At 46.2% G+C, this 26135-nt stretch overlaps 1 protein-coding gene across 1 annotated transcript in view; it reads right to left on the reverse strand.

Annotated features, from left to right (window-relative positions):
* vwf (von Willebrand factor) overlaps positions 1-26135 on the reverse strand; it is a 144478-nt gene that overhangs the window by 43757 nt on the left and 74586 nt on the right. Inside the window, exons 35-43 of the mRNA XM_045215775.1 lie at positions 25812-25895; positions 20263-20356; positions 19755-19993; positions 17824-18013; positions 15506-15847; positions 14681-14919; positions 11869-11971; positions 10909-10980; positions 9258-9362 (exon numbers count right to left, since the gene is read on the reverse strand). Coding sequence (XP_045071710.1) covers positions 9258-9362; positions 10909-10980; positions 11869-11971; positions 14681-14919; positions 15506-15847; positions 17824-18013; positions 19755-19993; positions 20263-20356; positions 25812-25895 — 1468 coding nt within the window. The remainder of the gene's footprint in view (positions 1-9257; positions 9363-10908; positions 10981-11868; positions 11972-14680; positions 14920-15505; positions 15848-17823; positions 18014-19754; positions 19994-20262; positions 20357-25811; positions 25896-26135) is intronic.

A 26135-nucleotide genomic window follows, 5' to 3' on the forward strand; every position in this document is an offset into this window, starting at 1 on the left:
TAGCTCCAGTAGTGCTCCAGTAGTCCTCCAGTAGTCCTCCAGTAGAGCTCCAGTAGTGCTCCAGTATCTCCAGTAGTGCTCCAGTAGTGCTCCAGTAGTGTTCCAGTAGTCCTCCAGTAGTGCTCCAGTATTGCTCCAGTAGTGTTCCAGTAGTGCTCCAGTAGTGCTCCAGTAGTGTTCCAGTAGTGTTCCAGTAGTGCTCCAGTAGTGTTCCAGTAGACCTCCAGTAGTGTTCCAGTAGTGCTCCAGTAGCTCCAGTAGTGCTCCAGTAGTGCTCCAGTAGTGTTCCAGTAGTCCTCCAGTAGTCCTCCAGTAGTGTTCCAGTAGTGCTCCAGTAGTCCTCCAGTAGTCCTCCAGTAGTGCTCCAGTAGTGCTCCAGTAGTGCTCCAGTAGCTCCAGTATTCCTCCAGTAGTGCTACTGTAGTGTTCCAGTAGTGCTCCAGTAGTGCTCCAGTAGTGCTTTCCAGTAGAGCTACAGTAGCTCCAGTAGTGCTCCAGTAGCTCCAGTAGTGCTCCAGTAGTGCTCCAGTAGTCCTCCAGTAGTGTTCCAGTAGTGCTCCAGTAGCTCCAGTAGTGTTCCAGTAGTGCTCCAGTAGATCCAATAGTGCTCCAGTAGGGTTCCAGTAGTCCTCCAGTAGTCCTCCAGTAGTGCTCCAGTAGTGCTCCAGTAGTCCTCCAGTAGTGCTCCAGTAGTCATCCAGTAGTGCTCTAGTAGTGCTCCAGTAGTGCTCCAGTAGTGTTCCAGTAGTCCTCCAGTAGTGTTCCAGTAGTGTTCCAGTAGTCCTCCAGTAGTGCTCCAGTAGTGTTCCAGTAGTGTTCCAGTAGTCATCCAGTAGTGCTCCAGTAGTGTTCCAGTAGTGCTCCAGTAGTGCTCCAGTAGTCCTACAGTAGTGTTCCAGTAGTCCTCCAGTAGTGCTCCAGTAGTGCTCCAGTAGTGTTCCAGTAGTCCTCCAGTAGTGCTCCAGTAGTGCTCCAGTAGTGCTCCAGTAGTGCTCCAGTAGCTTCAGTAGTGCTCCAGTAGTGCTCATTAGTGTGCCAGTAGTGCTCCAGTAGTGTTCCAGTAGTCCTCCAGTAGTGTTCCAGTAGTGTTCCGGTAGTGCTCCAGTAGTGCTCCAGTAGTGCTCCATTAGCTCCAGTACTGCTCCAGTAGTGCTCCAGTAGCTCCAGTAGTGCTCCAGTAGTGCTCCAGTAGTTTTCCAGTAGTGTTCCAGTAGTCCTCCAGTAGTGTTCCAGTAGTGTTCCAGTAGTCATCCACTAGTGCTCCCGTAGTGCTTCAGTAGTGCTCCAGTAGTCCTCCAGTAGTGTTCCAGTAGACCTCCAGTAGTGCTCCAGTAGTGCTCCAGTAGTGTTCCAGTAGTCCTCCAGTAGTGCTCCAGTAGTGCTCCAGTAGCTTCAGTAGTGCTCCAGTAGTGCTCATTAGTGTGCCAGTAGTGCTCCAGTAGTGTTCCAGTAGTCCTCCAGTAGTGTTCCAGTAGTGTTCCAGTAGTGCTCCAGTAGTGCTCCAGTAGTGCTCCATTAGCTCCAGTACTGCTCCAGTAGTGCTCCAGTAGCTCCAGTAGTGCTCCAGTAGTGCTCCAGTAGTTTTCCAGTAGTGTTCCAGTAGTCCTCCAGTAGTGTTCCAGTAGTGTTCCAGTAGTCATCCACTAGTGCTCCCGTAGTGCTTCAGTAGTGCTCCAGTAGTCCTCCAGTAGTGTTCCAGTAGTCCTCCAGTAGTGCTCCAGTAGTGCTCCAGTAGTGTTCCAGTAGTCCTCCAGTAGTGCTCCAGTAGTGCTCCAGTAGCTTCAGTAGTGCTCCAGTAGTGCTCATTAGTGTGCCAGTAGTGCTCCAGTAGTGTTCCAGTAGTCCTCCAGTAGTGTTCCAGTAATGTTCCAGTAGTGCTCCAGTAGTGCTCCAGTAGTGTTCCAGTAGTCCTCCAGTAGTGCTCCAGTAGTGCTCCAGTAGCTTCAGTAGTGCTCCAGTAGTGCTCATTAGTGTGCCAGTAGTGCTCCAGTAGTGTTCCAGTAGTCCTCCAGTAGTGTTCCAGTAATGTTCCAGTTGTGCTCCAGTAGTGCTCCATTAGCTCCAGTAGTGCTCCAGTAGTGCTCCAGTAGCTCCAGTAGTGCTCCAGTAGTTTTCCAGTAGTGCTCCAGTAGTGTTCCAGTAGTGTTCCAGTAGTGTGCCAGTAGTGCTCCATTAGCTCCAGTAGTGCTCCAGTAGTGCTCCAGTAGCTCCAGTAGTGCTCCAGTAGTTTTCCAGTAGTGCTCCAGTAGTGTTCCAGTAGTGTTCCAGTAGTGTGCCAGTAGTGCTCCATTAGCTCCAGTAGTGCTCCAGTAGTCCTCCAGTAGTGTTCCAGTAGTGTTTTAGTAGTGCTCCAGTAATGCTCCATTAGCTCCAGTAGTGCTCATGTAGTTCTCCAGTAAACTAAGTGTGTCATTACTACGTGTACATGCTAACAGAAAGGAACGAGGTGGGTAGATAACTAAGTGTGTCATTGTAGCAAAGCAATCTCTTACACGTTTCCTTCATTTTGGTTCTATTATCAATACAAAAGGTCATAACTGATTTAGGCCCAATAGGTCTGGCATATTCCCACGTTCAAGGAGAGTTCCATTTTGATTGGGTTATTTTTCCTAAAAACATTTAGGCCAACCTATATAAAAATAAAAAAACAACTCTGCATATCACATTTACATTTTAGTCATTTAGCAGACGCTCTTATCCAGAGCGACTTACAGTTAGTGCATACATTATTATTTTTCATACCCCCTGTGGGAATCGAACCCACAACCCTGGCGTTGCAAACGCCATGCTCTATCAACTGAGCTACATCCCTGCCAGCCATTCCCTCCCCTACCCTGGACAACGCTGGGCCAATTGCACGCCGCCCCATGGGTCTCCCGGTCGCGGCCGGCTACGACAGAGCCTGGATTCAAACCAGGATCTTTAGTGGCACAGCTAGCACTGTGATGCAGTGCCTTAGACCACTGCGCCACTCGGGAGACTAGCCCATCCTGGCAAGAGTGTCCATAAGGGTGTTTAGCATCCCCAGTGGCTCTGCAAGTGTGGAGAGGGTATTCTCCGCTGCTGGCCGGCTCTCAAGGCACCATTTAATTTGTATTTCATTCTAAGTAAGTCACAGCCTAAATGCACAATTTAAAGACTATAATGATTTAATACAACGTTGTTAAACTTCTGAGCTCTTTATGTCCTTACCTGCTTAATGTGTCACACTAGCAAATGCTTCACAATGTATTTCTTTGTTTTTATTTTTATTTAACCTTTATTTAACTAGGCAAGTCAGTTAAGAACAAATGTTTATTTACAATGACGGCCTACACCTGCCAAACCCGGACGACGCTGGGCCAATTGTGCGCCGCCCAATGGGACTCCCAATCACGGCCGGTTGTGATACAGCCTGGAATCGAACCAGGGGTCTGTAGTGACGCCTCTAGCACTGAGATGCAGTGCCTTAGACCGCTGAGATGCAGTGCCTTAGACCAGTGCCTTAGACCACTGATATGCAGTGCCTTAGACCAGTGCCTTAGACCACTGAGATGCAGTGCCTTAGACCAGTGCCTTAGACCACTGAGATGCAGTTCCTTAGACCACTGAGATGCAGTGCCTTAGACCGCTGCCTTAGACCACTGAGATGCAGTGCGTTAGACCACTGAGATGCAGTGCCTTAGACCGCTGCCTTAGACCACTGAGATGCAGTGCCTTAGACCACTGAGATGCAGTGCCTTAGACCACTGAGATGCAGTGCCTTAGACCGCTGCCTTAGACCACTGAGATGCAGTGCCTTAGACCACTGAGATGCAGTGCCTTAGACCACTGAGATGCAGTGCCTTAGACCACTGCCTTAGACCACTGATATGCAGTGCCTTAGACCACTGCCTTAGACCACTGATATGCAGTGCCTTAGACCACTGAGATGCAGTGCCTTAGACCACTGAGATGCAGTGCCTTAGACCAGTGCCTTAGACCACTGAGATGCAGTGCCTTAGACCACTGAGATGCAGTGCCTTAGACCGCTGCCTTAGACCACTGAGATGCATTGCCTTAGACCGCTGCCTTAGACCACTGAGATGCAGTGCCTTAGACCAGTGCCTTAGACCACTGAGATGCAGTGCCTTAGACCGCTGAGATGCAGTACCTTAGACCACTGAGATGCAGTGCCTTAGACCACTGCCTTAGACCACTGATATGCAGTGCCTTAGACCACTGCCTTAGACCACTGATATGCAGTGCCTTAGACCGCTGCCTTAGACCACTGAGATGCAGTGCCTTAGACCGCTGCCTTAGACCACTGAGATGCAGTGCCTTAGACCACTGAGATGCAGTGCCTTAGACCGCTGCCTTAGACCACTGAGATGCAGTGCCTTAGACCAGTGCCTTAGACCACTGAGATGCAGTGCCTTAGACCACTGAGATGCAGTGCCTTAGACCGCTGCCTTAGACCACTGAGATGCAATGCCTTAGACCAGTGCCTTAGACCACTGAGATGCAGTGCCTTAGACCGCTGCCTTAGACCACTGAGATGCAGTGCCTTAGACCACTGAGATGCAGTGCCTTAGACCACTGAGATGCAGTGCCTTAGACCGCTGCCTTAGACCACTGAGATGCAGTGCCTTAGACCGCTGCCTTAGACCACTGAGATGCAGTGCCTTAGACCGCTGCCTTAGACCACTGAGATGCAGTGCCTTAGACCACTGAGATGTAGTGCCTTAAACCACTGAGATGCAGTGCCTTAGACCACTGAGATGCAGTGCCTTAGACCACTGAGATGCAGTGCCTTAGACCACTGAGATGCAGTGCCTTAGACCACTGAGATGCAGTGCCTTAGACCGCTGACATGCAGTGCCTTAGACCACTGCCTTAGACCACTGATATGCAGTGCCTTAGACCGCTGAGATGCAGTGCCTTAGACCACTGACATGCAGTGCCTTAGACCACTGCCTTAGACCACTGATATGCAGTGCCTTAGACCGCTGCCTTAGACCAGTGCCTTAGACCAGTGCCTTAGACCAGTGCCTTAGACCAGTGCCTTAGACCGCTGCCTTAGACCAGTGCCTTAGACCAGTGCCTTAGACCACTGAGATGCAGTGCCTTAGACCGCTGAGATGCAGTGCCTTAGACCACTGCCTTAGACCACTGCCTTAGACCGCTGCCTTAGACCGCTGCCTTAGACCGCTGAGATGCAGTGCCTTAGACCAGTGCCCTAGACCACTGCCTTAGACCGCTGCCTTAGACCGCTGCCTTAGACCGCTGACATGCAGTGCCCTAGACCAGTGCCTTAGACCAGTGCCTTAGACCGCTGCCTTAGACCAGTGCCTTAGACCAGTGCCTTAGACCAGTGCCTTAGACCGCTGCCTTAGACCACTGCCTTAGACCACTGCCTTAGACCACTGCCTTAGACCGCTGCCTTAGACCACTGCCTTAGACCGCTGCCTTAGACCGCTGCCTTAGACCAGTGCCTTAGACCGCTGCCTTAGACCGCTGCCTTAGACCGCTGCCTTAGACCACTGCCTTAGACCGCTGCCTTAGACCGCTGCCTTAGACCGCTGCCTTAGACCGCTGCCTTAGACCGCTGCCTTAGACCGCTGCCTTAGACCGCTGCCTTAGACCGCTGCCTTAGACCGCTGCCTTAGACCGCTGCCTTAGACCGCTGCCTTAGACCGCTGCCTTAGACCGCTGCCTTAGACCGCTGCCTTAGACCGCTGCCTTAAACCACTGCCTTAGACCAGTGCCTTAGACCAGTGCCTTAGACCGCTGCCTTAGTCCGCTGCCTTAGACCAGTGCCTTAGACCCCTGCCTTAGACCAGTGCCTTAGACCGCTGCCTTAGACCACTTCCTTAGACCAGTGCCTTAGACCACTGCCTTAGACCACTGCCTTAGACCAGTGCCTTAGACCACTGCCTTAGACCAGTGCCTTAGACCGCTGCCTTAGACCAGTGCCTTAGACCAGTGCCTTAGACCACTGCCTTAGACCAGTGCCTTAGACCACTGCCTTAGACCACTGCCTTAGACCAGTGCCTTAGACCACTGCCTTAGACCACTGCCTTAGACCACTGCCTTAGACCAGTGCCTTAGACCACTGCCTTAGACCAGTGCCTTAGACCGCTGCCTTAGACCAGTGCCTTAGACCAGTGCCTTAGACCAGTGCCTTTAGACCACTGCCTTAGACCAGTGCCTTAGACCACTGCCTTAGACCAGTGCCTTAGACCAGTGCCTTAGACCAGTGCCTTAGACCACTGCCTTAGACCAGTGCCTTAGACCAGTGCCTTAGACCGCTGCCTTAGACCAGTGCCTTAGACCAGTGCCTTAGACCGCTGCCTTTGACCGCTGCCTTAGACCAGTGCCTTAGACTGCTGCCTTAGACCAGTGCCTTAGACCAGTGCCTTAGACCGCTGCCTTAGACCAGTGCCTTAGACCAGTGCCTTAGACCAGTGCCTTAGACTGCTGCCTTAGACCAGTGCCTTAGACCGCTGCCTTAGACCGCTGCCTTAGACCAGTGCCTTAGACCGCTGCCTTAGACCAGTGCCTTAGACCGCTGCCTTAGACCGCTGCCTTAGACCAGTGCCTTAGACCAGTGCCTTAGACCACTGCCTTAGACCACTGCGCCACTCGGGAGCTATAGCCTTGAAATAATTTAAATAATATAGCCTAAATAATTCATTTCTGTTCCTTCTTAGGTTCCCTGTCTGGCTCCTGACAGTGTCTGTATGCTGTTTAATATATGACATATTATGAGACCACTGTCTGACCACCATATTATGAGACCACTGTCCGACCACCATATTATGAGACCACTGTCTGACCACCATATTATGAGACCACTGTCTGACCACCATATTATGAGACCACTGTCCGACCACCATATTATGAGACCACTGTCTGACCACCATATTATGAGACCACTGTCTGACCACCATATTATGAAACCACTGTCCGACCACCATATTATGAGACCACTGTCTGACCACTATATTATGAGTATTAGAAATGATGAGAGCTTCTAATAGTCACGTTTTCATGTTGTTTATTAAAACACATTTCATACAAATCATATGGTTTGGTTTCAATACTTCAAAACCAAATGGTAGGTCCAGGTAGTCACAAAAATAGATGGGGGTTGGTTCAATTGTGATTTTAATGACTGGAGCCAATTTGGAGCGGCAGTTTGTTTTGCTGTGAGCGCGGAGCGGTTTTTAGCAGAGTGGTTGGAAAGGACATGGAGCGCCCGCTCTATGAGCAGAGTGGTTGGAAAGGACATGGAGCGCCCGCTCTATGAGCAGAGTGGTTGGAAAGGACATGGAGCGCCCGCTCTATGAGCAATGAATGGGATTTCCAACTGCTCAACTCCACTCCATATTCTGGTGCGCGCCTGTAATTGCTAATTGAAGATGGGGGAAAGTACATTTTTGTCAGAACAGCCTGGCTAAATATGCAGCAGTAACTCAACACACCCTCATTAAAGCTACATTCAAACGTTTGTTGTTTAAATTAAGAATGTCAAATTTCACTGTATATCCTTGTGTGTAACAATGTCATACGGAACATTTAATTAAATTTAGACAAACTTATTTACTGTTAAAATGTATTTAAAATAGTGTTCATTTTTTTTCCATAAATGATCACTCACACAAGTGAACAAAAACCAACGTCCGTTCAGATATCCAGATAGTCAGATATCCAGATAATCAGATATCCAGATGGTCAGATAGTCAGATATCCAGATGGTCAGATAGTCAGATATCCAGATGGTCAGATAGTCAGATATCCAGATGGTCAGATAGGCAGCGCTAGTTAGACGGTCAACCGGTCAGATGGTCAGATGGTCAGATATCCAGATGGTCAGATATCCAGATAGTCAGATATCCAGATGGTCAGATGGTCAGATATCCAGATGGTCAGATAGGCAGCGCTAGTTAGACGGTCAACCGGTCAGATGGTCAGATGGTCAGATATCCAGATGGTCAGATGGTCAGATATTCAGATGGTCAGATATCCAGATGGTCAGATGGTCAGATATTCAGATGGTCAGATATTCAGATGGTCAGATATCCAGATGGTCAGAGGATCAGATATCCAGATAGTCAGATGGTCAGATGGTCAGATATCCAGATGGTCAGATGGTCAGATATCCAGAAGGTCAGATATCTATATGGTCAGATGGTCAGGTGGTCAGATGGTCTGATATCCAGATATCCAGATATTCAGATATCCAGATATTCAGATGGTCAGATGGTCAGATGGTCAGATGGTCAGATGGTCAGATATCTAGATGGTCAGATGGTCAGATATCCAGATATCTAGATGGTCAGATGGTCAGAGGATCAGATATTCAGATGGTCAGATGGTCAGATGGTCAGATGGTCAGATGGTCAGATATCCAGATGGTCAGATGGTCAGATGATCAGATCTCCAGATATTCAGAAGGTCTGATATCTAGATGTTCAGATGGTCAGATGGTCTGATATCCAGATATCCAGATGGTCAGATGGTCAGATATTCAGATATCCGGGGAAAAGATACAGATAGTCAGATATCTAGATGGTCAGATGGAAATCAATCAGATATCCAGATGGTCAGATGGTCAGATATTCAGATATCCAGATGGTCAGATGGTCAGATATTCAGATGGTCAGATATCCAGATATTCAGCTGGTCAAATGGTCAGATATCCAGATAGTCAGATATCTAGATGGTCAGATGGTCTGATGGTCAGATGATCAGAGGATCAGATATTCAGATGGTCAGATGGTCAGATATCCAGATGGTCAGATGGTCAGATATCCAGATGGTCAGATGGTCAGATGGTCAGATATTCAGAAGGTCAGATATCTAGATGGTCAGATGGTCAGATGGTCTGATATCCAGATATCCAGATATCCAGATGGTCAGATGGTCAGATATTCAGATGGTCAGACATCCAGATATTCAGCTGATCAAATGGTCAGATATCCAGATAGTCAGATATCTAGATGGTCAGATGGTCTGATGGTCAGATGATCAGAGGATCATATATCCAGATAGTCAGATATCTAGATGGTCAGATATTCAGAAGGTCAGATATCTAGATGGTCAGATGGTCAGATAGTCAGATAGTCAGATGGTCAGATGGTCAGATGGTCAGATGGTCAGATATCCAGATAGTCATCCTTAACAGAGCTCATATAATTCAGGATGTGTGTGTATGTGTGTGTATTGTGTGTGTGTGTGTGTGTGTGTGTGTGTGTGTGTGTGTGTGTGTGTGTGTGTGTGTGTGTGTCACTCACCACAGTGGTGTATGGGTTGACATTCTCCAGGGTTAGTCAGCACCACAGTCAGACCGTCTTCACAGCGAGGAACATCCGGCAGCTGACAACTCACCAGGTCACACACTACATACATACGCGCACACACACATAAAATGCACCACACACACAGTACACACACAAAATACACCAACACACACACACACACACAGTACACACCCACAGAGCACACGCAAAAATACACCACACACACACACACACACACACACACAACCCAAACACATACACACACAGTACACACACACAGTACACACACAATAGGCACACACACAAATACACAACACGCACACACACACACATAGTACACAGCATTATAGTATCACACACTACACATACTGTATTACAGTATTAATGTTGTGTAGTATTAGTGTAGACTACAGTATAGTAGTCCAATATAGTGCATTATATATATTAGTATTGTATAGTGTAGTACGTACCACACTGCTACTCCGGACAACACTTAATGTATTGTTGTATTGTATACAGTATAGTATAGTAATGTAGTGTGGTGTAGTATTATAATATATGGTATATATTAGTATAGTATAATATTCTAGTAGTCTAGTATTATAATATACAGTATATATAAGTATAGTATAGTATTCTAGTAATGTTGTATTATAAAATGCATATATATTAGTATAGTATATTATTCTACTAGTGTAGTATTATAATATAAAGTATAGATTAGTATAGTACAGTAATCTGTTAATGTAATATTAAAATATATTGTATATATTAGTATAGTATTCTAGTAGTGTAGTATTATATAATAAAGTATATATTAGTATGTAATATAGTAGTGTAGTATTATATAATAAAGTATATATTAGTATGTAATGTAGTAGTGTAGTATTATATAATAAAGTATATATTAGTATGTAATGTAGTAGTGTAGTATTATATAATACAGTATATATTAGTATGTAATGTAGTAGTGTAGTATTATATAATAAAGTATATATTAGTATGTAATGTAGTAGTGTAGTATTATATAATACAGTATATATTAGTATGTAATGTAGTAGTGAGGTATTATATAATACAGTATATATTAGTATGTAATGTAGTAGTGTAGTATTATATAATACAGTATATATTAGTATGTAATGTAGTAGTGTAGTATTATATAATACAGTATATATTAGTATGTAATGTAGTAGTGTAGTATTATATAATACAGTATATATTAGTATGTAATGTAGTAGTGTAGTATTATATAATACAGTATATATTAGTATGTCATGTAGTAGTGTAGTATTATATAATACAGTATATATTAGTATGTAATGTAGTAGTGTAGTATTATATAATACAGTATATATTAGTATGTAATGTAGTAGTGTAGTATTATATAACACAGTATATATTAGTATGTAATGTAGTAGTGAGGTATTATATAATATAGTATATATTAGTATGTCATGTAGTAGTGTAGTATTATATAATACAGTATATATTAGTATAGTATTCTAGTAGTGTAGTATTATATAATACAGTATATATTAGTATGTAATGTAGTAGTGTAGTGTAATATTATATAATAAAGTATATATTAGTATAGTATTCTAGTAGTGTAGTATTATATAATACAGTATATATTATTACGTACCACACTCGTACTCCGGACAACACTTGGACTCCCTCTTCTCCCTCAGAACCTCACAGGGTCCACACGCTGGAGCTACACACACACACACACACACACACACACACACACACACACACACACACACACACACACATTTTTTATGATGAATGTTATCAGATCTTCAACCAAAACCTAATATTAGACAAAGAGAACCTGAGTTTACAAATAACAACACCAGTAAATACTTATTTTATTTATTTAATTAGCAAAGTTATGCAACACCCAATGACCCTGTGTGAAAAGTAATTGTCCCCTTACACTCAATAACTGGTTGTGCCACCTTTAGCTGCAATGACTGCAACCAAATGCTTCCTGTAGTTGTTGATCAGTCTCTCACATCGTTGTGGAGGAATTTTGGCCCACTCTTCCATGCAGAACTGCTTTAACTCAGTGACATTTGTGGCTTTTCAATCATGAACTGCTCGTTTCAAGTCCTGCCTCAACATCTCAATTGGGATTAGTTCTGGACTTTGATTAGGCCATTCCAAAACTTCAAATGTGTTGCTTTTTAGCCATTTTCATTTAGACTTGATTGTATGTTTTGGATCATTGTCTTGCTGCATGACCCAGCTTCGCTTCAGCTTCAGCTCACAGACAGATGGTCTGACATTCGCCTGTAGAATTCTCTGATACAGAGCAGAATTCATATGATTCCTTCTATTAAGGCAAGTCGTCCAGGTCCTGAGGCAGCAAAGCATCCCCAAACATCACACTACCACCACCATGCTTGACTGTTCGTATGAGATTCTTACTGTGGAATGCAGTGTTTGGTTTTCGCCAGACGTAATGGGACCCATCTCGTACAAAAAGTTGACTCAAGTTTGCCAAAAAGCACCTGGATGATCATCAAGACTTTTGGTAGAATGTGCTATGGACAGATTAGTCAAAAGTATAAGTTTTTGGACGACATGGGTGTGTTACCTTTATGATCAAAGCAGGGTCGAGCGGTGCAGTTGATACGTTGACCATCCAGACACATACAAATCAGACATGTGTTCTCCTCTGGCACCCAACTCTGTAGATACTGCACACAAACACAGACCTTTTACTATCCTTGTGGGGAGCAAACAATTTATTCCCATTCAAAATCCAATTTTTCCTAAACCCTAACCCCTAAACCCCTAAACCCTAAACCCTGACCCCTAACCCCTAACCCCTAACCCCTAAACCCTAAACCCTAAACCCTAAACCCTAAACCCTAAACCCTAAACCCTAACCCCTAACCCCTAAACCAGGGGTTCCCAAACTGTTTTTCTCCATGACCCCATTTTGATATCTGAAAATTCTTACGACCCCAAACCATGTGAAAAAACCGATGTAATTAACAGCCAATGTTTACTTTTTTATTTGGCGCTTTGGCACTCAATCGGAAAACATTCGGACCCTATTTCTGATTGTCTTCTCAACTCACCATCACATACTGTACGTTTAATGTGCGGCTATGACGGTCAATTTCTAATTAGTCTGACAATTTCTGATTGTCTTTTATTTCTGATTGTATCTCATCTCACTCAATGAGATGGGTGTGCTTGATGCATGTTGCGTCGGAGCTTCTCAAAGTCTGGGGGCGTGGTCGACAGTGCGCACCTCATCTCTGCTGTCACATCCAACCAGGATGGATATTTGGTTTTAAAGCAGACGAGAGCACGGAATCCAGCTTCACACAGATATGAGCTGGCGAAGGGTACCATCCTTGTTTTACTATCCTTGTGAGGACTCTGGTCCCAAAAACGATAGTAAAACCGAAAACACAAACACACACACACGTACTGTAAATACCTTTTTTCCTTTTTGTGTGTGTGGTAAAGAATACAGTAGGAGCAGAGAAGCAGAAAGAGAGGGAGGAGAAATGTAGAGGGTTAGGGTTAGGCCAAACTGGCACGTTGATTTTATCAGTATCCGGGATTTCCAATGCTATGTTAGCCAATTAGACACACTCCACACGCGCACCGACCAAAATGTATCTGTTTCAAATGTATTGCTTTATTTTATTGCATTGTTGGAAAGTCAGCATGTCAGTGTTCGTCTACCCCTGTTGTTTACGCAGCATGTGACAAATACTGTCCATTCTCCATGGATCAGTTTGGCCGCGCCCTGATGCAGGGATGGAACCAGGATCCCAGCCACATGGGGATATATGTGGTTACCGCTTGAACAGAGGATCCCAGCTACATGGGGATATATGTGGTTACCGCTTGAACAGAGGATCCCAGCCAGATGGGGATATATGTGGTTACCGCTTGAACAGAGGATCCCAGCCAGATGGGGATATATGTGGTTACCGCTTGAACAGAGGATCCCAGCCACGTGGGGATATATGTGGTTACCGCTTGAACAGAGGATCCCAGCCAGATGGGGATATATGTGGTTACCGCTTGAACAGAGGATCCCAGCCAGATGGGGATATATGTGGTTACCGCTTGAACAGAGGATCCCAGCCAGATGGGGATATATGTGGTTACCGCTTGAACAGAGGATCCCAGCCAGATGGGGATATATGTGGTTACCGCTTGAACAGAGGATCCCAGCCAGATGGGGATATATGTGGTTACGCTTGAACGAGGACCCAGCCAGATGGGATACCGCTTGAACAGAGGATCCCAGCCAGATGGGGATATATGTGGTTACCGCTTGAACAGAGGATCCCAGCCAGATGGGGATATATGTGGTTACCGCTTGAACAGAGGATCCCAGCCAGATGGGGATATATGTGGTTACCGCTTGAACAGAGGATCCCAGCCAGATGGGGATATATGTGGTTACCGCTTGAACAGAGGATCCCAGCCAGATGGGGATATATGTGGTTACCGCTTGAACAGAGGATCCCAGCCAGATGGGGATATATGTGGTTACCGCTTGAACAGAGGATCCCAGCCAGATGGGGATATATGTGGTTACCGCTTGAACAGAGGATCCCAGCCAGATGGGGATATATGTGGTTACCGCTTGAACAGAGGATCCCAGCCAGATGGGGATATATGTGGTTACCGCTTGAACAGAGGATCCCAGCCAGATGGGGATATATGTGGTTACCGCTTGAACAGAGGATCCCAGCCAGATGGGGATATATGTGGTTACCGCTTGAACAGAGGATCCCAGCCAGATGGGGATATATGTGGTTACCGCTTGAACAGAGGATCCCAGCCAGATGGGGATATATGTGGTTACTGCTTGAACAGAGGATCCCAGCCACATGGGGATATATGTGGTTACCGCTTGAACAGAGGATCCCAGCCACATGGGGATATATGTGGTTACCGCTTGAACAGAGGATCCCAGCCACATGGGGATATATGTGGTTACCGCTTGAACAGAGGATCCCAGCCACATGGGGATATATGTGGTTACCGCTTGAACAGAGGATCCCAGCCACATGGGGATATATGTGGTTACCGCTTGAACAGAGGATCCCAGCCACATGGGGATATATGTGGTTACCGCTTGAACAGAGGATCCCAGCTACATGGGGATATATGTGGTTACCGCTTGAACAGAGGATCCCAGCCAGGTGGGGATATATGTGGTTACCGCTTGAACAGAGGATCCCAGCCAGATGGGGATATATGTGGTTACCGCTTGAACAGAGGATCCCAGCCACATGGGGATATATGTGGTTACCGCTTGAACAGAGGATCCCAGCCACATGGGGATATATGTGGTTACCGCTTGAACAGAGTCTGTGTCCTGGTGAACTCCTTTATGTGTGTGTGAGTGTGGATGTGTGTTGTCTCACCGGGTGTTTGTGTCCGTGCTGGTCGACACACTGGTTGCAGGCGTCAGGTGACACACAATCCCCCCCCAGGAGCACCGTGTTCCTGGGACAAAAACACCCTTCTGTTGGCTTGGTGATACACACACTCCCATTACCACTGACAGCCCCCGAGGTGCCAGGCAACAGGCCAATGCTGCTGCAGTCCTCCACACACCCGGTCCAACACGCATCATACTCCATGGAGCTGGGGCACTGCATGGCTATACACACAATAACAATCATCATTCATAAGAAGAAGAAGAATCATTCATAATAAAAATAATAATAATTTATAATACAAATAGTAATAATTATGCATAATGACAACAATATAACAATAATAACAATAATAATAATTCATAATAATCACCATCATCATTAATAATAATAATAATAATAATAATTAATAATGATAATAATAATAATAGTAATAATAATAATAATAATTACTAATAATAATAATTAATCATGATAATAATAATTCGAAAGAATCATATTCATTCATAATAACAATAGCAAATAATAATATGAATAATCATCATCATCATCATTAATAATAATAACAATCATTAATATTAATAATAATATTCCTTCATAATAATAATAATAATAATAATAATAATAATAATAATAATAATAATAATAATAATAAAAGGTTTTATTTGTAAAGTGCATTCATCGCAACGAAGGTTCTACAAAGTAAACCGTAAAAACATTGATTTCACTATATTTTAAAACAGAGAGAACACCGAACCGAGACAGGAATCAAAGCTATACAGGTGTCGTCAGATCAGAACACAGACTTACGGCAGAGGTTTGTGCTTCTCCAGTGGACACAGAGTCCTCTCTGTCGGCAGAGATGTGTGTAGGAGGAAATCACATCACAGACGTCTGTCTCCTGACAGGCTTCCTGTTGGCAGCGGATGATGAAAGGCATGATGGGAACGTGAGTGTGGCAGGAGGAGAAAACCTCGGAGCGCAGCACCTCACACGCCCTCGCCGCTCCGTACACACACACTGGGGCATGCCGCGGGACACACACACCCTCGCCACTCGATACCATCCAATCAGAGACGAGAAGAGACGAGTCAGAGGTCGAACTGCCATTCCTCAGAGAGAGATAATTAACCCTCTCCTCGCCACACCACCCTGACACACACACACAAGGCACAGAGACACACACACACACACACACAAACACATTATTAGTCCTCCAAATGACTTCATTAACGTGTATGTTTACTATGTGTGTGTGTTTGTGTACCACAGATTCCAGAGGTGTGGTTGGTAGTGGAGGAGGTGAGTGTATGTACCACAGATTCCAGAGGTGTGGTTGGTAGTGGAGGAGGTGAGTGTATGTACCACAGATTCCAGAGGTGTAGTTGGTAGTGGAGGAGGTGAGTGTATGTACCACAGATTCCAGAGGTGTGGTTGGTAGTGGAGGAGGTGAGTGTATGTACCACAGACTCCAGAGGTGTGGTTGGTAGTGGAGGAGGTGAGTGTATGTACCACAGATTCCAGAGGTGTGGTTGGTAGTGGAGGAGGTGAGTGTATGTACCACAGACTCCAGAGGTGTGGTTGGTAGTGGAGGAGGTGAGTGTATGTACCACAGATTCCAGAGGTGTGGTTGGTAGTGGAGGAGGTGAGTGTATGTACCACAGATTCCAGAGGTGTGGTTGGTAGTGGAGGAGGTGAGTGTATGTACCACAGATTCAAGAGGTGTAGTTGGTAGTGGAGGAGGTGAGTGTATGTACCACAGATTCCAGAGGTGTGGTTGGTAGTGGAGGAGGTGAGTGTATGTACCACAAATTCCAGAGGTGTGGTTGGTAGTGGAGGAGGTGAGTGTATGTACCACAGATTCCAGAGGTGTGGTTGGTAGTGGAGGAGGTGAGTGTATGTACCACAGACTCCAGAGGTGTGGTTGGTAGTGGAGGAGGTGAGTGTATGTACGCAGATTCCAGAGGTGTGGTTGGTAGTGGAGGAGGTGAGTGTATGTACCACAGACTCCAGAGGTGTGGTTGGTGAGTGGAGGAGGTGAGTGTATGTACCACAGATTCCAGAGGTGTGGTTGGTAGTGGAGGAGGTGAGTGTATGTACCACAGACTCAGAGGTGTGGTTGGTAGTGGAGGAGGTGAGTGTATGTACCACAAATTCCAGAGGTGTGGTTGGTAGTGGAGGAGGTTAGTGTATGTACCACAGATTCCAGAGGTGTGGTTGGTAGTGGAGGAGGTGAGTGTATGTACCACAGATTCCAGAGGTGTGGTTGGTAGTGGAGGAGGTGAGTGTATGTACCACAGATTCCAGAGGTGTAGTTGGTAGTGGAGGAGGTGAGTGTATGTACCACAGACTCCAGAGGTGTGGTTGGTAGTGGAGGAGGTGAGTGTATGTACCACAGATTCCAGAGGTGTGGTTGGTAGTGGAGGAGGTGAGTGTATGTACCACAGATTCCAGAGGTGTAGTTGGTAGTGGAGGAGGTGAGTGTATGTACCACAGATTCAAGAGGTGTGGTTGGTAGTGGAGGAGGTGAGTGTATGTACCACAGATTCCAGAGGTGTGGTTGGTAGTGGAGGAGGTGAGTGTATGTACCACAGATTCCAGAGGTGTGGTTGGTAGTGGAGGAGGTGAGTGTATGTACCACAGATTCAAGAGGTGTAGTTGGTAGTGGAGGAGGTGAGTGTATGTACCACAGACTCCAGAGGTGTGGTTGGTAGTGGAGGAGGTGAGTGTATGTACCACAGCTTCCAGAGGTGTGGTTGGTAGTGGAGGAGGTGAGTGTATGTACCACAGACTCCAGAGGTGTGGTTGGTAGTGGAGGAGGTGAGTGTATGTACCACAAATTCCAGAGGTGTGGTTGGTAGTGGAGGAGGTGAGTGTATGTACCACAGATTCCAGAGGTGTGGTTGGTAGTGGAGGAGGTGAGTGTATGTACCACAGATTCCAGAGGTGTGGTTGGTAGTGGAGGAGGTGAGTGTATGTACCACAGATTCCAGAGGTGTGGTTGGTAGTGGAGGAGGTGAGTGTATGTACCACAGATTCAAGAGGTGTAGTTGGTAGTGGAGGAGGTGAGTGTATGTACCACAGATTCCAGAGGTGTGGTTGGTAGTGGAGGAGGTGAGTGTATGTACCACAGATTCCAGAGGTGTGGTTGGTAGTGGAGGAGGTGAGTGTGATGGTGAACTCATTGCTCTGAGGAGTAAATGCCAGGATGTAGCCGTGTTCCACTGATCTCAGCTGAAACATCACTCCTCCATAACGCATCACCTCCACCTGACTGGAGTGGAATGGGAGGGAGACAGGGGCTCCATCTACTGTCACCTAGACACACACACACACAGTCATAGTACACACACACTCATAGTACACACACATAGTACACACTCATAGTACACACTCATAGTACACACTCATAATACACACACAGTCATAGTACACACACACACTCATAGTACACACACATAGTACACACTCATAGTACACACACATAGTACACACTCATAGTACACACTCATAGTACACACTCATAATACACACACAGTCATAGTACACACTCATAGTACACACTCAAATTACACACACATAGTACACACTCATAGTACACACTCATAGTACATACTCATAGTACACACTCATAGTACACACTCATAGTACACACACAGTCATAGTACACACACACATAGTACACACTCATAGTACACACTCATAGTACATACTCATAGTACACACTCATAGTACACACACATAGTACACACACATAGTACACACACATAGTACACACTCATAGTACACACACACAGTCATAGTAAGTACACACACATAGTACACACTGATAGTACACAGTCATAGTACACAAACACAGACACACACAGTCATAGTACACACACATAATACACACTCATAGTACACACTCATTGTACACACACACACAGTCAGAGTACAAACACATAGTACACACTCATAGTACACGCACACACACACACATAGTACACACACACAAAATTATAGTACACACACACACATAGTAAACACACATAGTACACACTCATAGTACACACACACACACACACACACACACACAGTCATAGTACAAACACATAGTACACACTCATAGTACATGCACACACACACACATAGTACACACACACACACAGTCATAGTACACGCAAACACATAGTAAACACTCATAGTACACACATAGTACAAACTCGTAGTTCACACTCATAGTACACACTCATAGTACACACTCATAGTAAACACTCATAGTACACACACACTCATAGTACACTTTCATAGTACACACTCATAGTACACACTCATAGTACACACTCATAGTACACACTCATAGTACACACTCATAGTACACACTCATAGTAAACACTCATAGTACACACACACTCATACACACTCATAGTACACACTCATAGTACACACTCATAGTACACACTCATAGTACACACTCATAGTACACACTCATAGTAAACACTCATAGTACACACTCATAGTACACACTCATAGTACACACTCATAGTACACACTCATAGTAAACACTCATAGTACACACTCATAGTAAACACTCATAGTACACACTCATAGTACACACTCATAGTACACACACACAGTCATAGTACACGCACACACATAGTAAACACTCATAGTACACACATAGTACAAACTCGTAGTTCACACTCATAGTACACACTCATAGTACACACTCATAGTACACACTCATAGTAAACACTCATAGTACACACACACTCATAGTACACATTCATAGTACACACTCATAGTACACACTCATAGTAAACACTCATAGTACACACACACTCATAGTACACATTCATAGTACACACTCATAGTACACACTCATAGTACACACTCATAGTACACACTCATAGTACACACTCATAGTACACACTCATAGTACACACACATAGTACACACTCATAGTACACACTCATAGTAAACACTCATAGTACACACTCATAGTACACACTCATAGTACACACTCATAGTACACACTCATAGTACACACTCATAGTTCACTCCCCCCAGGTCCTACCGTCATGTCGTCTTTCAGCAGTACAGTACTCTGCCCATGTGTGACCTCCATGACCTTCATGCAGACCTCGTTCTGATTGGCTGACCCATGGCAGGTTCCGCTGTGCAGCGTGACCTCTGAACCTCCCGTGCCCCCGCCGACCGTCAGCAGGGTGTAGGAACATAGCCCCTCCCCTTCCAGCCTCAGCGCCAGGCCGTCAAACCGCACCACGTGGTTGGTTGAGCTACCCATACACTCACCTGGAGGGAGGGAGAGAGAGAGGGAGGGTGGTTAGGGTTAGGGTTAGGGTTCCTGATGGCTGTGTTCTTGATGGCTGTGTTCCTGATGGCTGTGTTCCTGATGGCTGTGTTCCTGATGGCTGTGTTCCTGATGGCTGTGTTCCTGATGGCTGTGTTCCTGATGGCTGTGTTCCTGATGTGTGTCGGTGACTGTGTGTAATATGTGTGTGTGTGTGTGTGTGTGTGTGTGTGTGTGTGTGTGTGTGAGTGTGCTTAATGTGTGTACTAACAGGGGCAGTCCCAGTGGCAGCCACAGTTGTCCTGAACTCTGAGAGGACTCATGTGGTTACTGCAGGCTGGGGGCTCCAGACGATCACAGTTCACCTGGATAATAGAATATAACATAATATACTTTAATATGCTATAATATAACATAAAATACTTTTTTTTTCTGTAATACAGTACTTTAATATAATATATTATAATATACCATACTATAATGTATTATACTGTAATAAACTATCATATAATGTCATATACAGTGGCTTGCGAAAGTTTTCACCCCCTTGGCACCCCCCTTGGCATTTTTCCTATTTTGTTGCCTTACATCCAGGAATTAAAATTGATTTTTTGGGGGTTTGTATCATTTGATTTACACAACATGCCTACCATTTTGAAGATGCAACATATTTTTTATTGTGAAACAAACAAGAAATTAGACCAAAAAAAAGCATAGCTATTCACCCCCCAAAAGTAAATACTTTGTAGAGCCACCTTTTGCAGCAAATACAGCTGCAAGTCTCTTGGGGTATGTCTCTATAAGCTTGGCACATCTAGCCACTGGGATTTATGCCCATTCTTCAAGGCAAAACTGTTCCAGCTCCTTCAAGTTGGATGGGTTCTGCTGGTGTACAGCAATCTTTAAGTCATACCACATAATCTCAATTGGATTGAGGTCTGGGCTTTGACTAGGCCATTCCAAGACATTTAAAAGTTTCCCCATAAACCACTCAAGTGTTGCTTTAGCAGTATGCTTAGGGTCATTGTCCTGCTGGAAGGTGAACCTCCGTCCCAGTCTCAAATCTCTGGAAGACTGAAACAGGTTTCCCTCAAGAATTTCCCTGTATTTAGCGCCATCCATCATTCCTTCAATTCTGACCAGTTTCCCAGTCCCTGCTGATGAAAAACATCCCCACAGCATGATGCTGCCACCACCATACTTCACTGTGGGGATGGTGTTCTCAGGATGATGATAGGTGTTGGGTCTGCGCCGGACATAGCGTTTTCCTTGATGGCCAAAAAGCTGACCAGAGTACATTCTTCCATTTGTTTGGGGAGTCTCCCACATGCCGTTTGCTTATTTTTTTCTTTAAGCAATGGCTTTTTTCTGGCCACTCTTCCGTAAAGCCCAGCTCTGTGGCGTGTACAGCTTAAAGTGGTCCTATGGACAGATATACCAATCTCCGCTGTGGAGCTTTGCAGCTCCTTCAGGGTTATCTTTGGTCTCTTTGTTGCCTCTCTGATTAATACCCTCCTTGCCTGGTCCGTGAGTTTTGGTTGGCGGCCCTCTCTTGGCAGGTTTGTTGTGGTGCCATATTCTTTCAATTTTTTTATAATGGATTTAATGGTGCTCCGTGGGATGTTCAAAGTTTCTGATATTTTTTTATAACCCAACCCTGATCTGTACTTCTCCACAACTTTGTCCCTGACCTGTTTGGAGAGCTCCTTGGTCTTCATGGTGCCGCTTGCTTGGTGGTGCCCCTTGCTTAGTGGTGTTGCAGACTCTGGGGCCTTTCAGAACAGGTGTATATATACTGAGATCATGTGACAGATCATGTGACACTTAGGTTGTGGACTTTATTTAACTAATTGTGACATCTGAAGGTAATTGGTTGCACCAGATCTTATTTAGGGGCTTCATAGCAAAGGGGGTGAATACATATGCACGCACCACTTTTCCGTTATTTATTTATTAGAATTCTTTGAAACAAGTAATTTTTTTCATTTCACTTCACCAATTTGGACTATTTTGTGTATGTCCATTATATGAAATCCAAATAAAAAATCCATTTAAATTACAGGTTGTAATGCAACAAAATAGGAAAAACGCCAAGGGGGATGAATACTTTTGCAAGGCACTGTACTAAACTATAATATAATATAATATAATATGCTATAATGTAACGTAATATAACATCATATACTTTAAAATACTATAATGGAATATACTATAATACAACTGTAACACTCTGGCTCTATGGACGTTTATATTGAGCCAGGGTTGTTCATTTTCTTGTGTTTGGGTGTATTTCTTTTGGTGGTGTTGGGGATGGGTGAGTTTCATTTTGTTTGTGTCATGTGGTGATTGGTCGATGACTCCCAATCGGAGGTAACGAGTGTCAGCTGTCGGCTCGTTATCTCTGATTGGGAGCCATATATATTCTGTGTGTTTTCTCCTTTGTTTTGTGGGTTATTGTTTCTGTGTTGCTGTTAGTGTGTTTCAGTATTTGAACTTCACGTTTCGTCATTTGTTGTTTTCTTCGTGGTTGCTTTAATTTAATAAAGTCATCATGTTCACTCGCAACGCTGCGCATTGGTCTCCTCCTTCAGACGATCGTGACAGAATAACCCACCACAAGAGGACCAAGCGGCGTAACAAGCGGCAACAGGACCTACCTACGCAGGATTTATGGACGCCTCCTAAGGATTTTTGGACATGGGAGGAGATTCGGGCTGGAAAGGGTCCTTGGGCACAACCGGAGGAATATCACTGCCCTCGTGAAGAGCTGGAGGCAGCTGCAGCCGAGAGGAGGTGGTATGAGGAGGAATATCACCGCCCTCGTGAAGAGCTGGAGGCAGCTGCAGCCGAGAGGAGGTGGTATGAAGAGGAAGGCGGAGTCGAGGCTGGAAGCCCGTGGTTACTCCCCAACATTTTTTTTGGGGGGGGCACATGGCGGCGCCTGGGCAGCAGGAGGCTGCCACAGGTAGAGCTGGAGAGAAGGCTATCGGATTACGGGAGCCATTGGCGAGTAGAGGGAGGGAAGTTGTTGTGGCACGGCATGAGAGACTGAAGTGTGTTCCCAGTCTGGTCCGGTCCGTTCTTGATCCCCAGTTAAGGCCAGTGGTGGGTGTTCCCTGTACGGACCGGTCTGTTCCTACTCCACGCACCAGGTCCACGATGTGCGCCGCCAGCCGGCCAGAGTCTGCCCGTCTGCCCTAGGGCGTCTGAACTGCCCGTCTGCCAAGCGCTGCATAAGCCGCCCGTCTGTACTGAGCCTGCAAAGCCGTCCGTCTGCCATGAGCCTTCAGAGCCGTCCGCCAGACAGAATCATACACCTGCTATGGAATCAGCAGGAGCCGACGCAGCCCATACTAGACTGGAAGCTCGGGTTCGGGACCAGAAAGAGCAGATCCTGCAGATGGGAGCCGCCCTGCTGGAGGTGATGACTGCAATCCGAGGCTGGGGGTCCGCCTCCACCGCCAGCCTCCCAGCCAGCACCATCAGCTAGCCATGAGCAGCCAGATCCGTCAGCCAGCCATGAGCAGCCAGATCCGTCAGCCGAGCCATGGGCAGCCAGATCCGTCAGCTAGCCATGAGCAGCCAGATCCGTCAGCCAGCCATGAGCAGCCAGATCCGTCAGCCAGCCATGAGCAGCCAGATCCGTCAGCCAGCCATGAGCAGCCAGATCCGTCAGCCAGCCATGAGCAGCCAGATCCGTCAGCCAGCCATGGGCAGCCAGATCCGTCAGCCAGCCATGAGCAGCCAGATCCGTCAGCCAGCCATGAGCAGCCAGATCCGTCAGCCAGCCACGAGCAGCCAGATCCGTCAGCCAGCCACGAGCAGCCAGATCCGTCAGCCAGCCACGAGCAGCCAGATCCGTCAGCCAGCCATGAGCAGCCAGATCCGTCAGCCAGCCATGAGCAGCCAGATCCGTCAGCCAGCCATGAGCAGCCAGATCCGTCAGCCAGCCACGAGCAGCCAGATCCGTCAGCCAGCCGCAGGAGCAGCCAGATCCGTCAGCCAGCCATGAGCAGCCAGATCCGTCATCCAGCCAGGATTCGCCAGAGCCGTCGAGCCGAGATCCGCCAGAGCCGTCCAGCCGGGATCCGCCAGAGCCGTCCAGCCGAGATCCGCCAGAGCCGTCCAGCCGGGATCCGCCAGAGCCGTCCAGCCGAGATCCGCCAGAGCCGTCCAGCCGGGATCCGCCAGAGCCGCCCAGCCGGGATCCGCCAGTGCCGTCCAGCCGGGATCCGCCAGAGCCGTCCAGCCGGGATCCGCCAGAGCCGTCCAGCCGGGATCCGCCAGAGCCGTCCAGCCGGGATCCGCCAGAGCCGTCCAGCCGGGATCCGCCAGAGCCGCCCAGCCGGGATCCGCCAGAGCCGTCAGCCGAGATCCGCCAGAGCCGTCCAGCCGGGATCCGCCAGAGCCGTCCAGCCGAGATCCGCCAGAGCCGTCCAGCCGGGATCCGCCAGAGCCGTCCAGCCGTGATCCGCCAGAGCCGCCCCGCCAGGATCCGCCAGAGCCGTCCCCGCCAGGATCCGCCAGAGCCGCCCGCCAGGATCCGGAGCCAGCCAGCCAGGATCCGCCATCTAGTCAGGTGCTGCCCCTTAGTCCGGTGCTGCCCCTGAGTCCGGTGCCGCCCTTAGCCCGGTGCTGCCCCGTGAGTCCGGTACTGCCCCTTAGCCCGGTGCTGCCCCTTAGTCCTGTACTGCCCTTTAGTCCGGTACTGCCCCGTAGTCCGGTGCTGCCCCTTAGTCCGGTGCTGTCCCTTAGCCCGGTGCTGCCCCTTATCCCGGTGCTGCCCCTTATCCCGGTGCTGCCCCTTAGGCCGATGCTGCCCCTTAGTCCGGGGTTGCCCCTTAGTCCAGGTGGGGTTAGGTGGAGGGTGGTCATTGGGAGGAGGCTACCGAAGCAGGTTGTGACTGTGGTGGGGTGGGGATCACGACCGGGGGGCCAGAGCCGCCACCATGGACAGACGCCCACCCAGACCCTCCCCTAGTCCTGATGTTGGTGCGCCCGGAGTTCGCACCTTTAGGGGGGTACTGTAACACTCTGGCTCTATGGACGTTTATATTGAGCCAGGGTTGTTCATTTTCTTGTGTTTGGGTGTATTTCTTTTGGTGGTGTTGGGGATGGGTGAGTTTCATTTTGTTTGTGTCATGTGGTGATTGGTCGATGACTCCCAATCGGAGGTAACGAGTGTCAGCTGTCGGCTCGTTATCTCTGATTGGGAGCCATATATATTCTGTGTGTTTTCTCCTTTGTTTTGTGGGTTATTGTTTCTGTGTTGCTGTTAGTGTGTTTCAGTATTTGAACTTCACGTTTCGTCATTTGTTGTTTTCTTCGTGGTTGCTTTAATTTAATAAAGTCATCATGTTCACTCGCAACGCTGCGCATTGGTCTCCTCCTTCAGACGATCGTGACAACAATATAACATAATATGTTTGAATATACTATAATATATTATAATATACTATAATATACTATAATATAATGTAATATACTATAATATAATTGAAAATACTATAATATAACATAATATGCATTAATATACTATAATATATATATATATATATATATATATATATATATATATATATATATACACACTGTAATATACCATAATATAATGTAATATACACTAATATAATAAACTATAATACAATATACCTTCATAATATACTATAATATAATATACTATAATATATTATAACACACTATAATATACTATAATATGCTATAATATACCATAATATCATATAATATAACATACTACAATATACTATAATATACTATAATGTAATATATCAGGCTGTGATCCAGACGATCACAGTTCACCTTGTGGCTCTGAACCGTCAGCGCTCCGCTGGGGTGGCACAGCACCGAGTGACATCTGTCCGGAAGCAGCCACGACTCACCAGGCTACATACAAAGTCAGAGCTGAATATTCAGACTGATAAAGGAAAACAGTAGTGAAAGTAACTGTCCAGTGAAAATCTCACTTTTAAAAGTTCATATTCTGTTAACTCGTATTTAAATAAGGTTGTTGCCTCGTCCTATACTTATATTTGAGGTACACGCCCACACCATTCCAACACAGAAAGGCTGCTTTTCATCATACTTAATTACCATTTTTTGGAAAGAAAAATATTTACTCATATT

Source organism: Coregonus clupeaformis, unplaced genomic scaffold (assembly GCF_020615455.1).
Source record: "Coregonus clupeaformis isolate EN_2021a unplaced genomic scaffold, ASM2061545v1 scaf0510, whole genome shotgun sequence".
Lineage (NCBI taxonomy): Eukaryota > Metazoa > Chordata > Actinopteri > Salmoniformes > Salmonidae > Coregonus > Coregonus clupeaformis.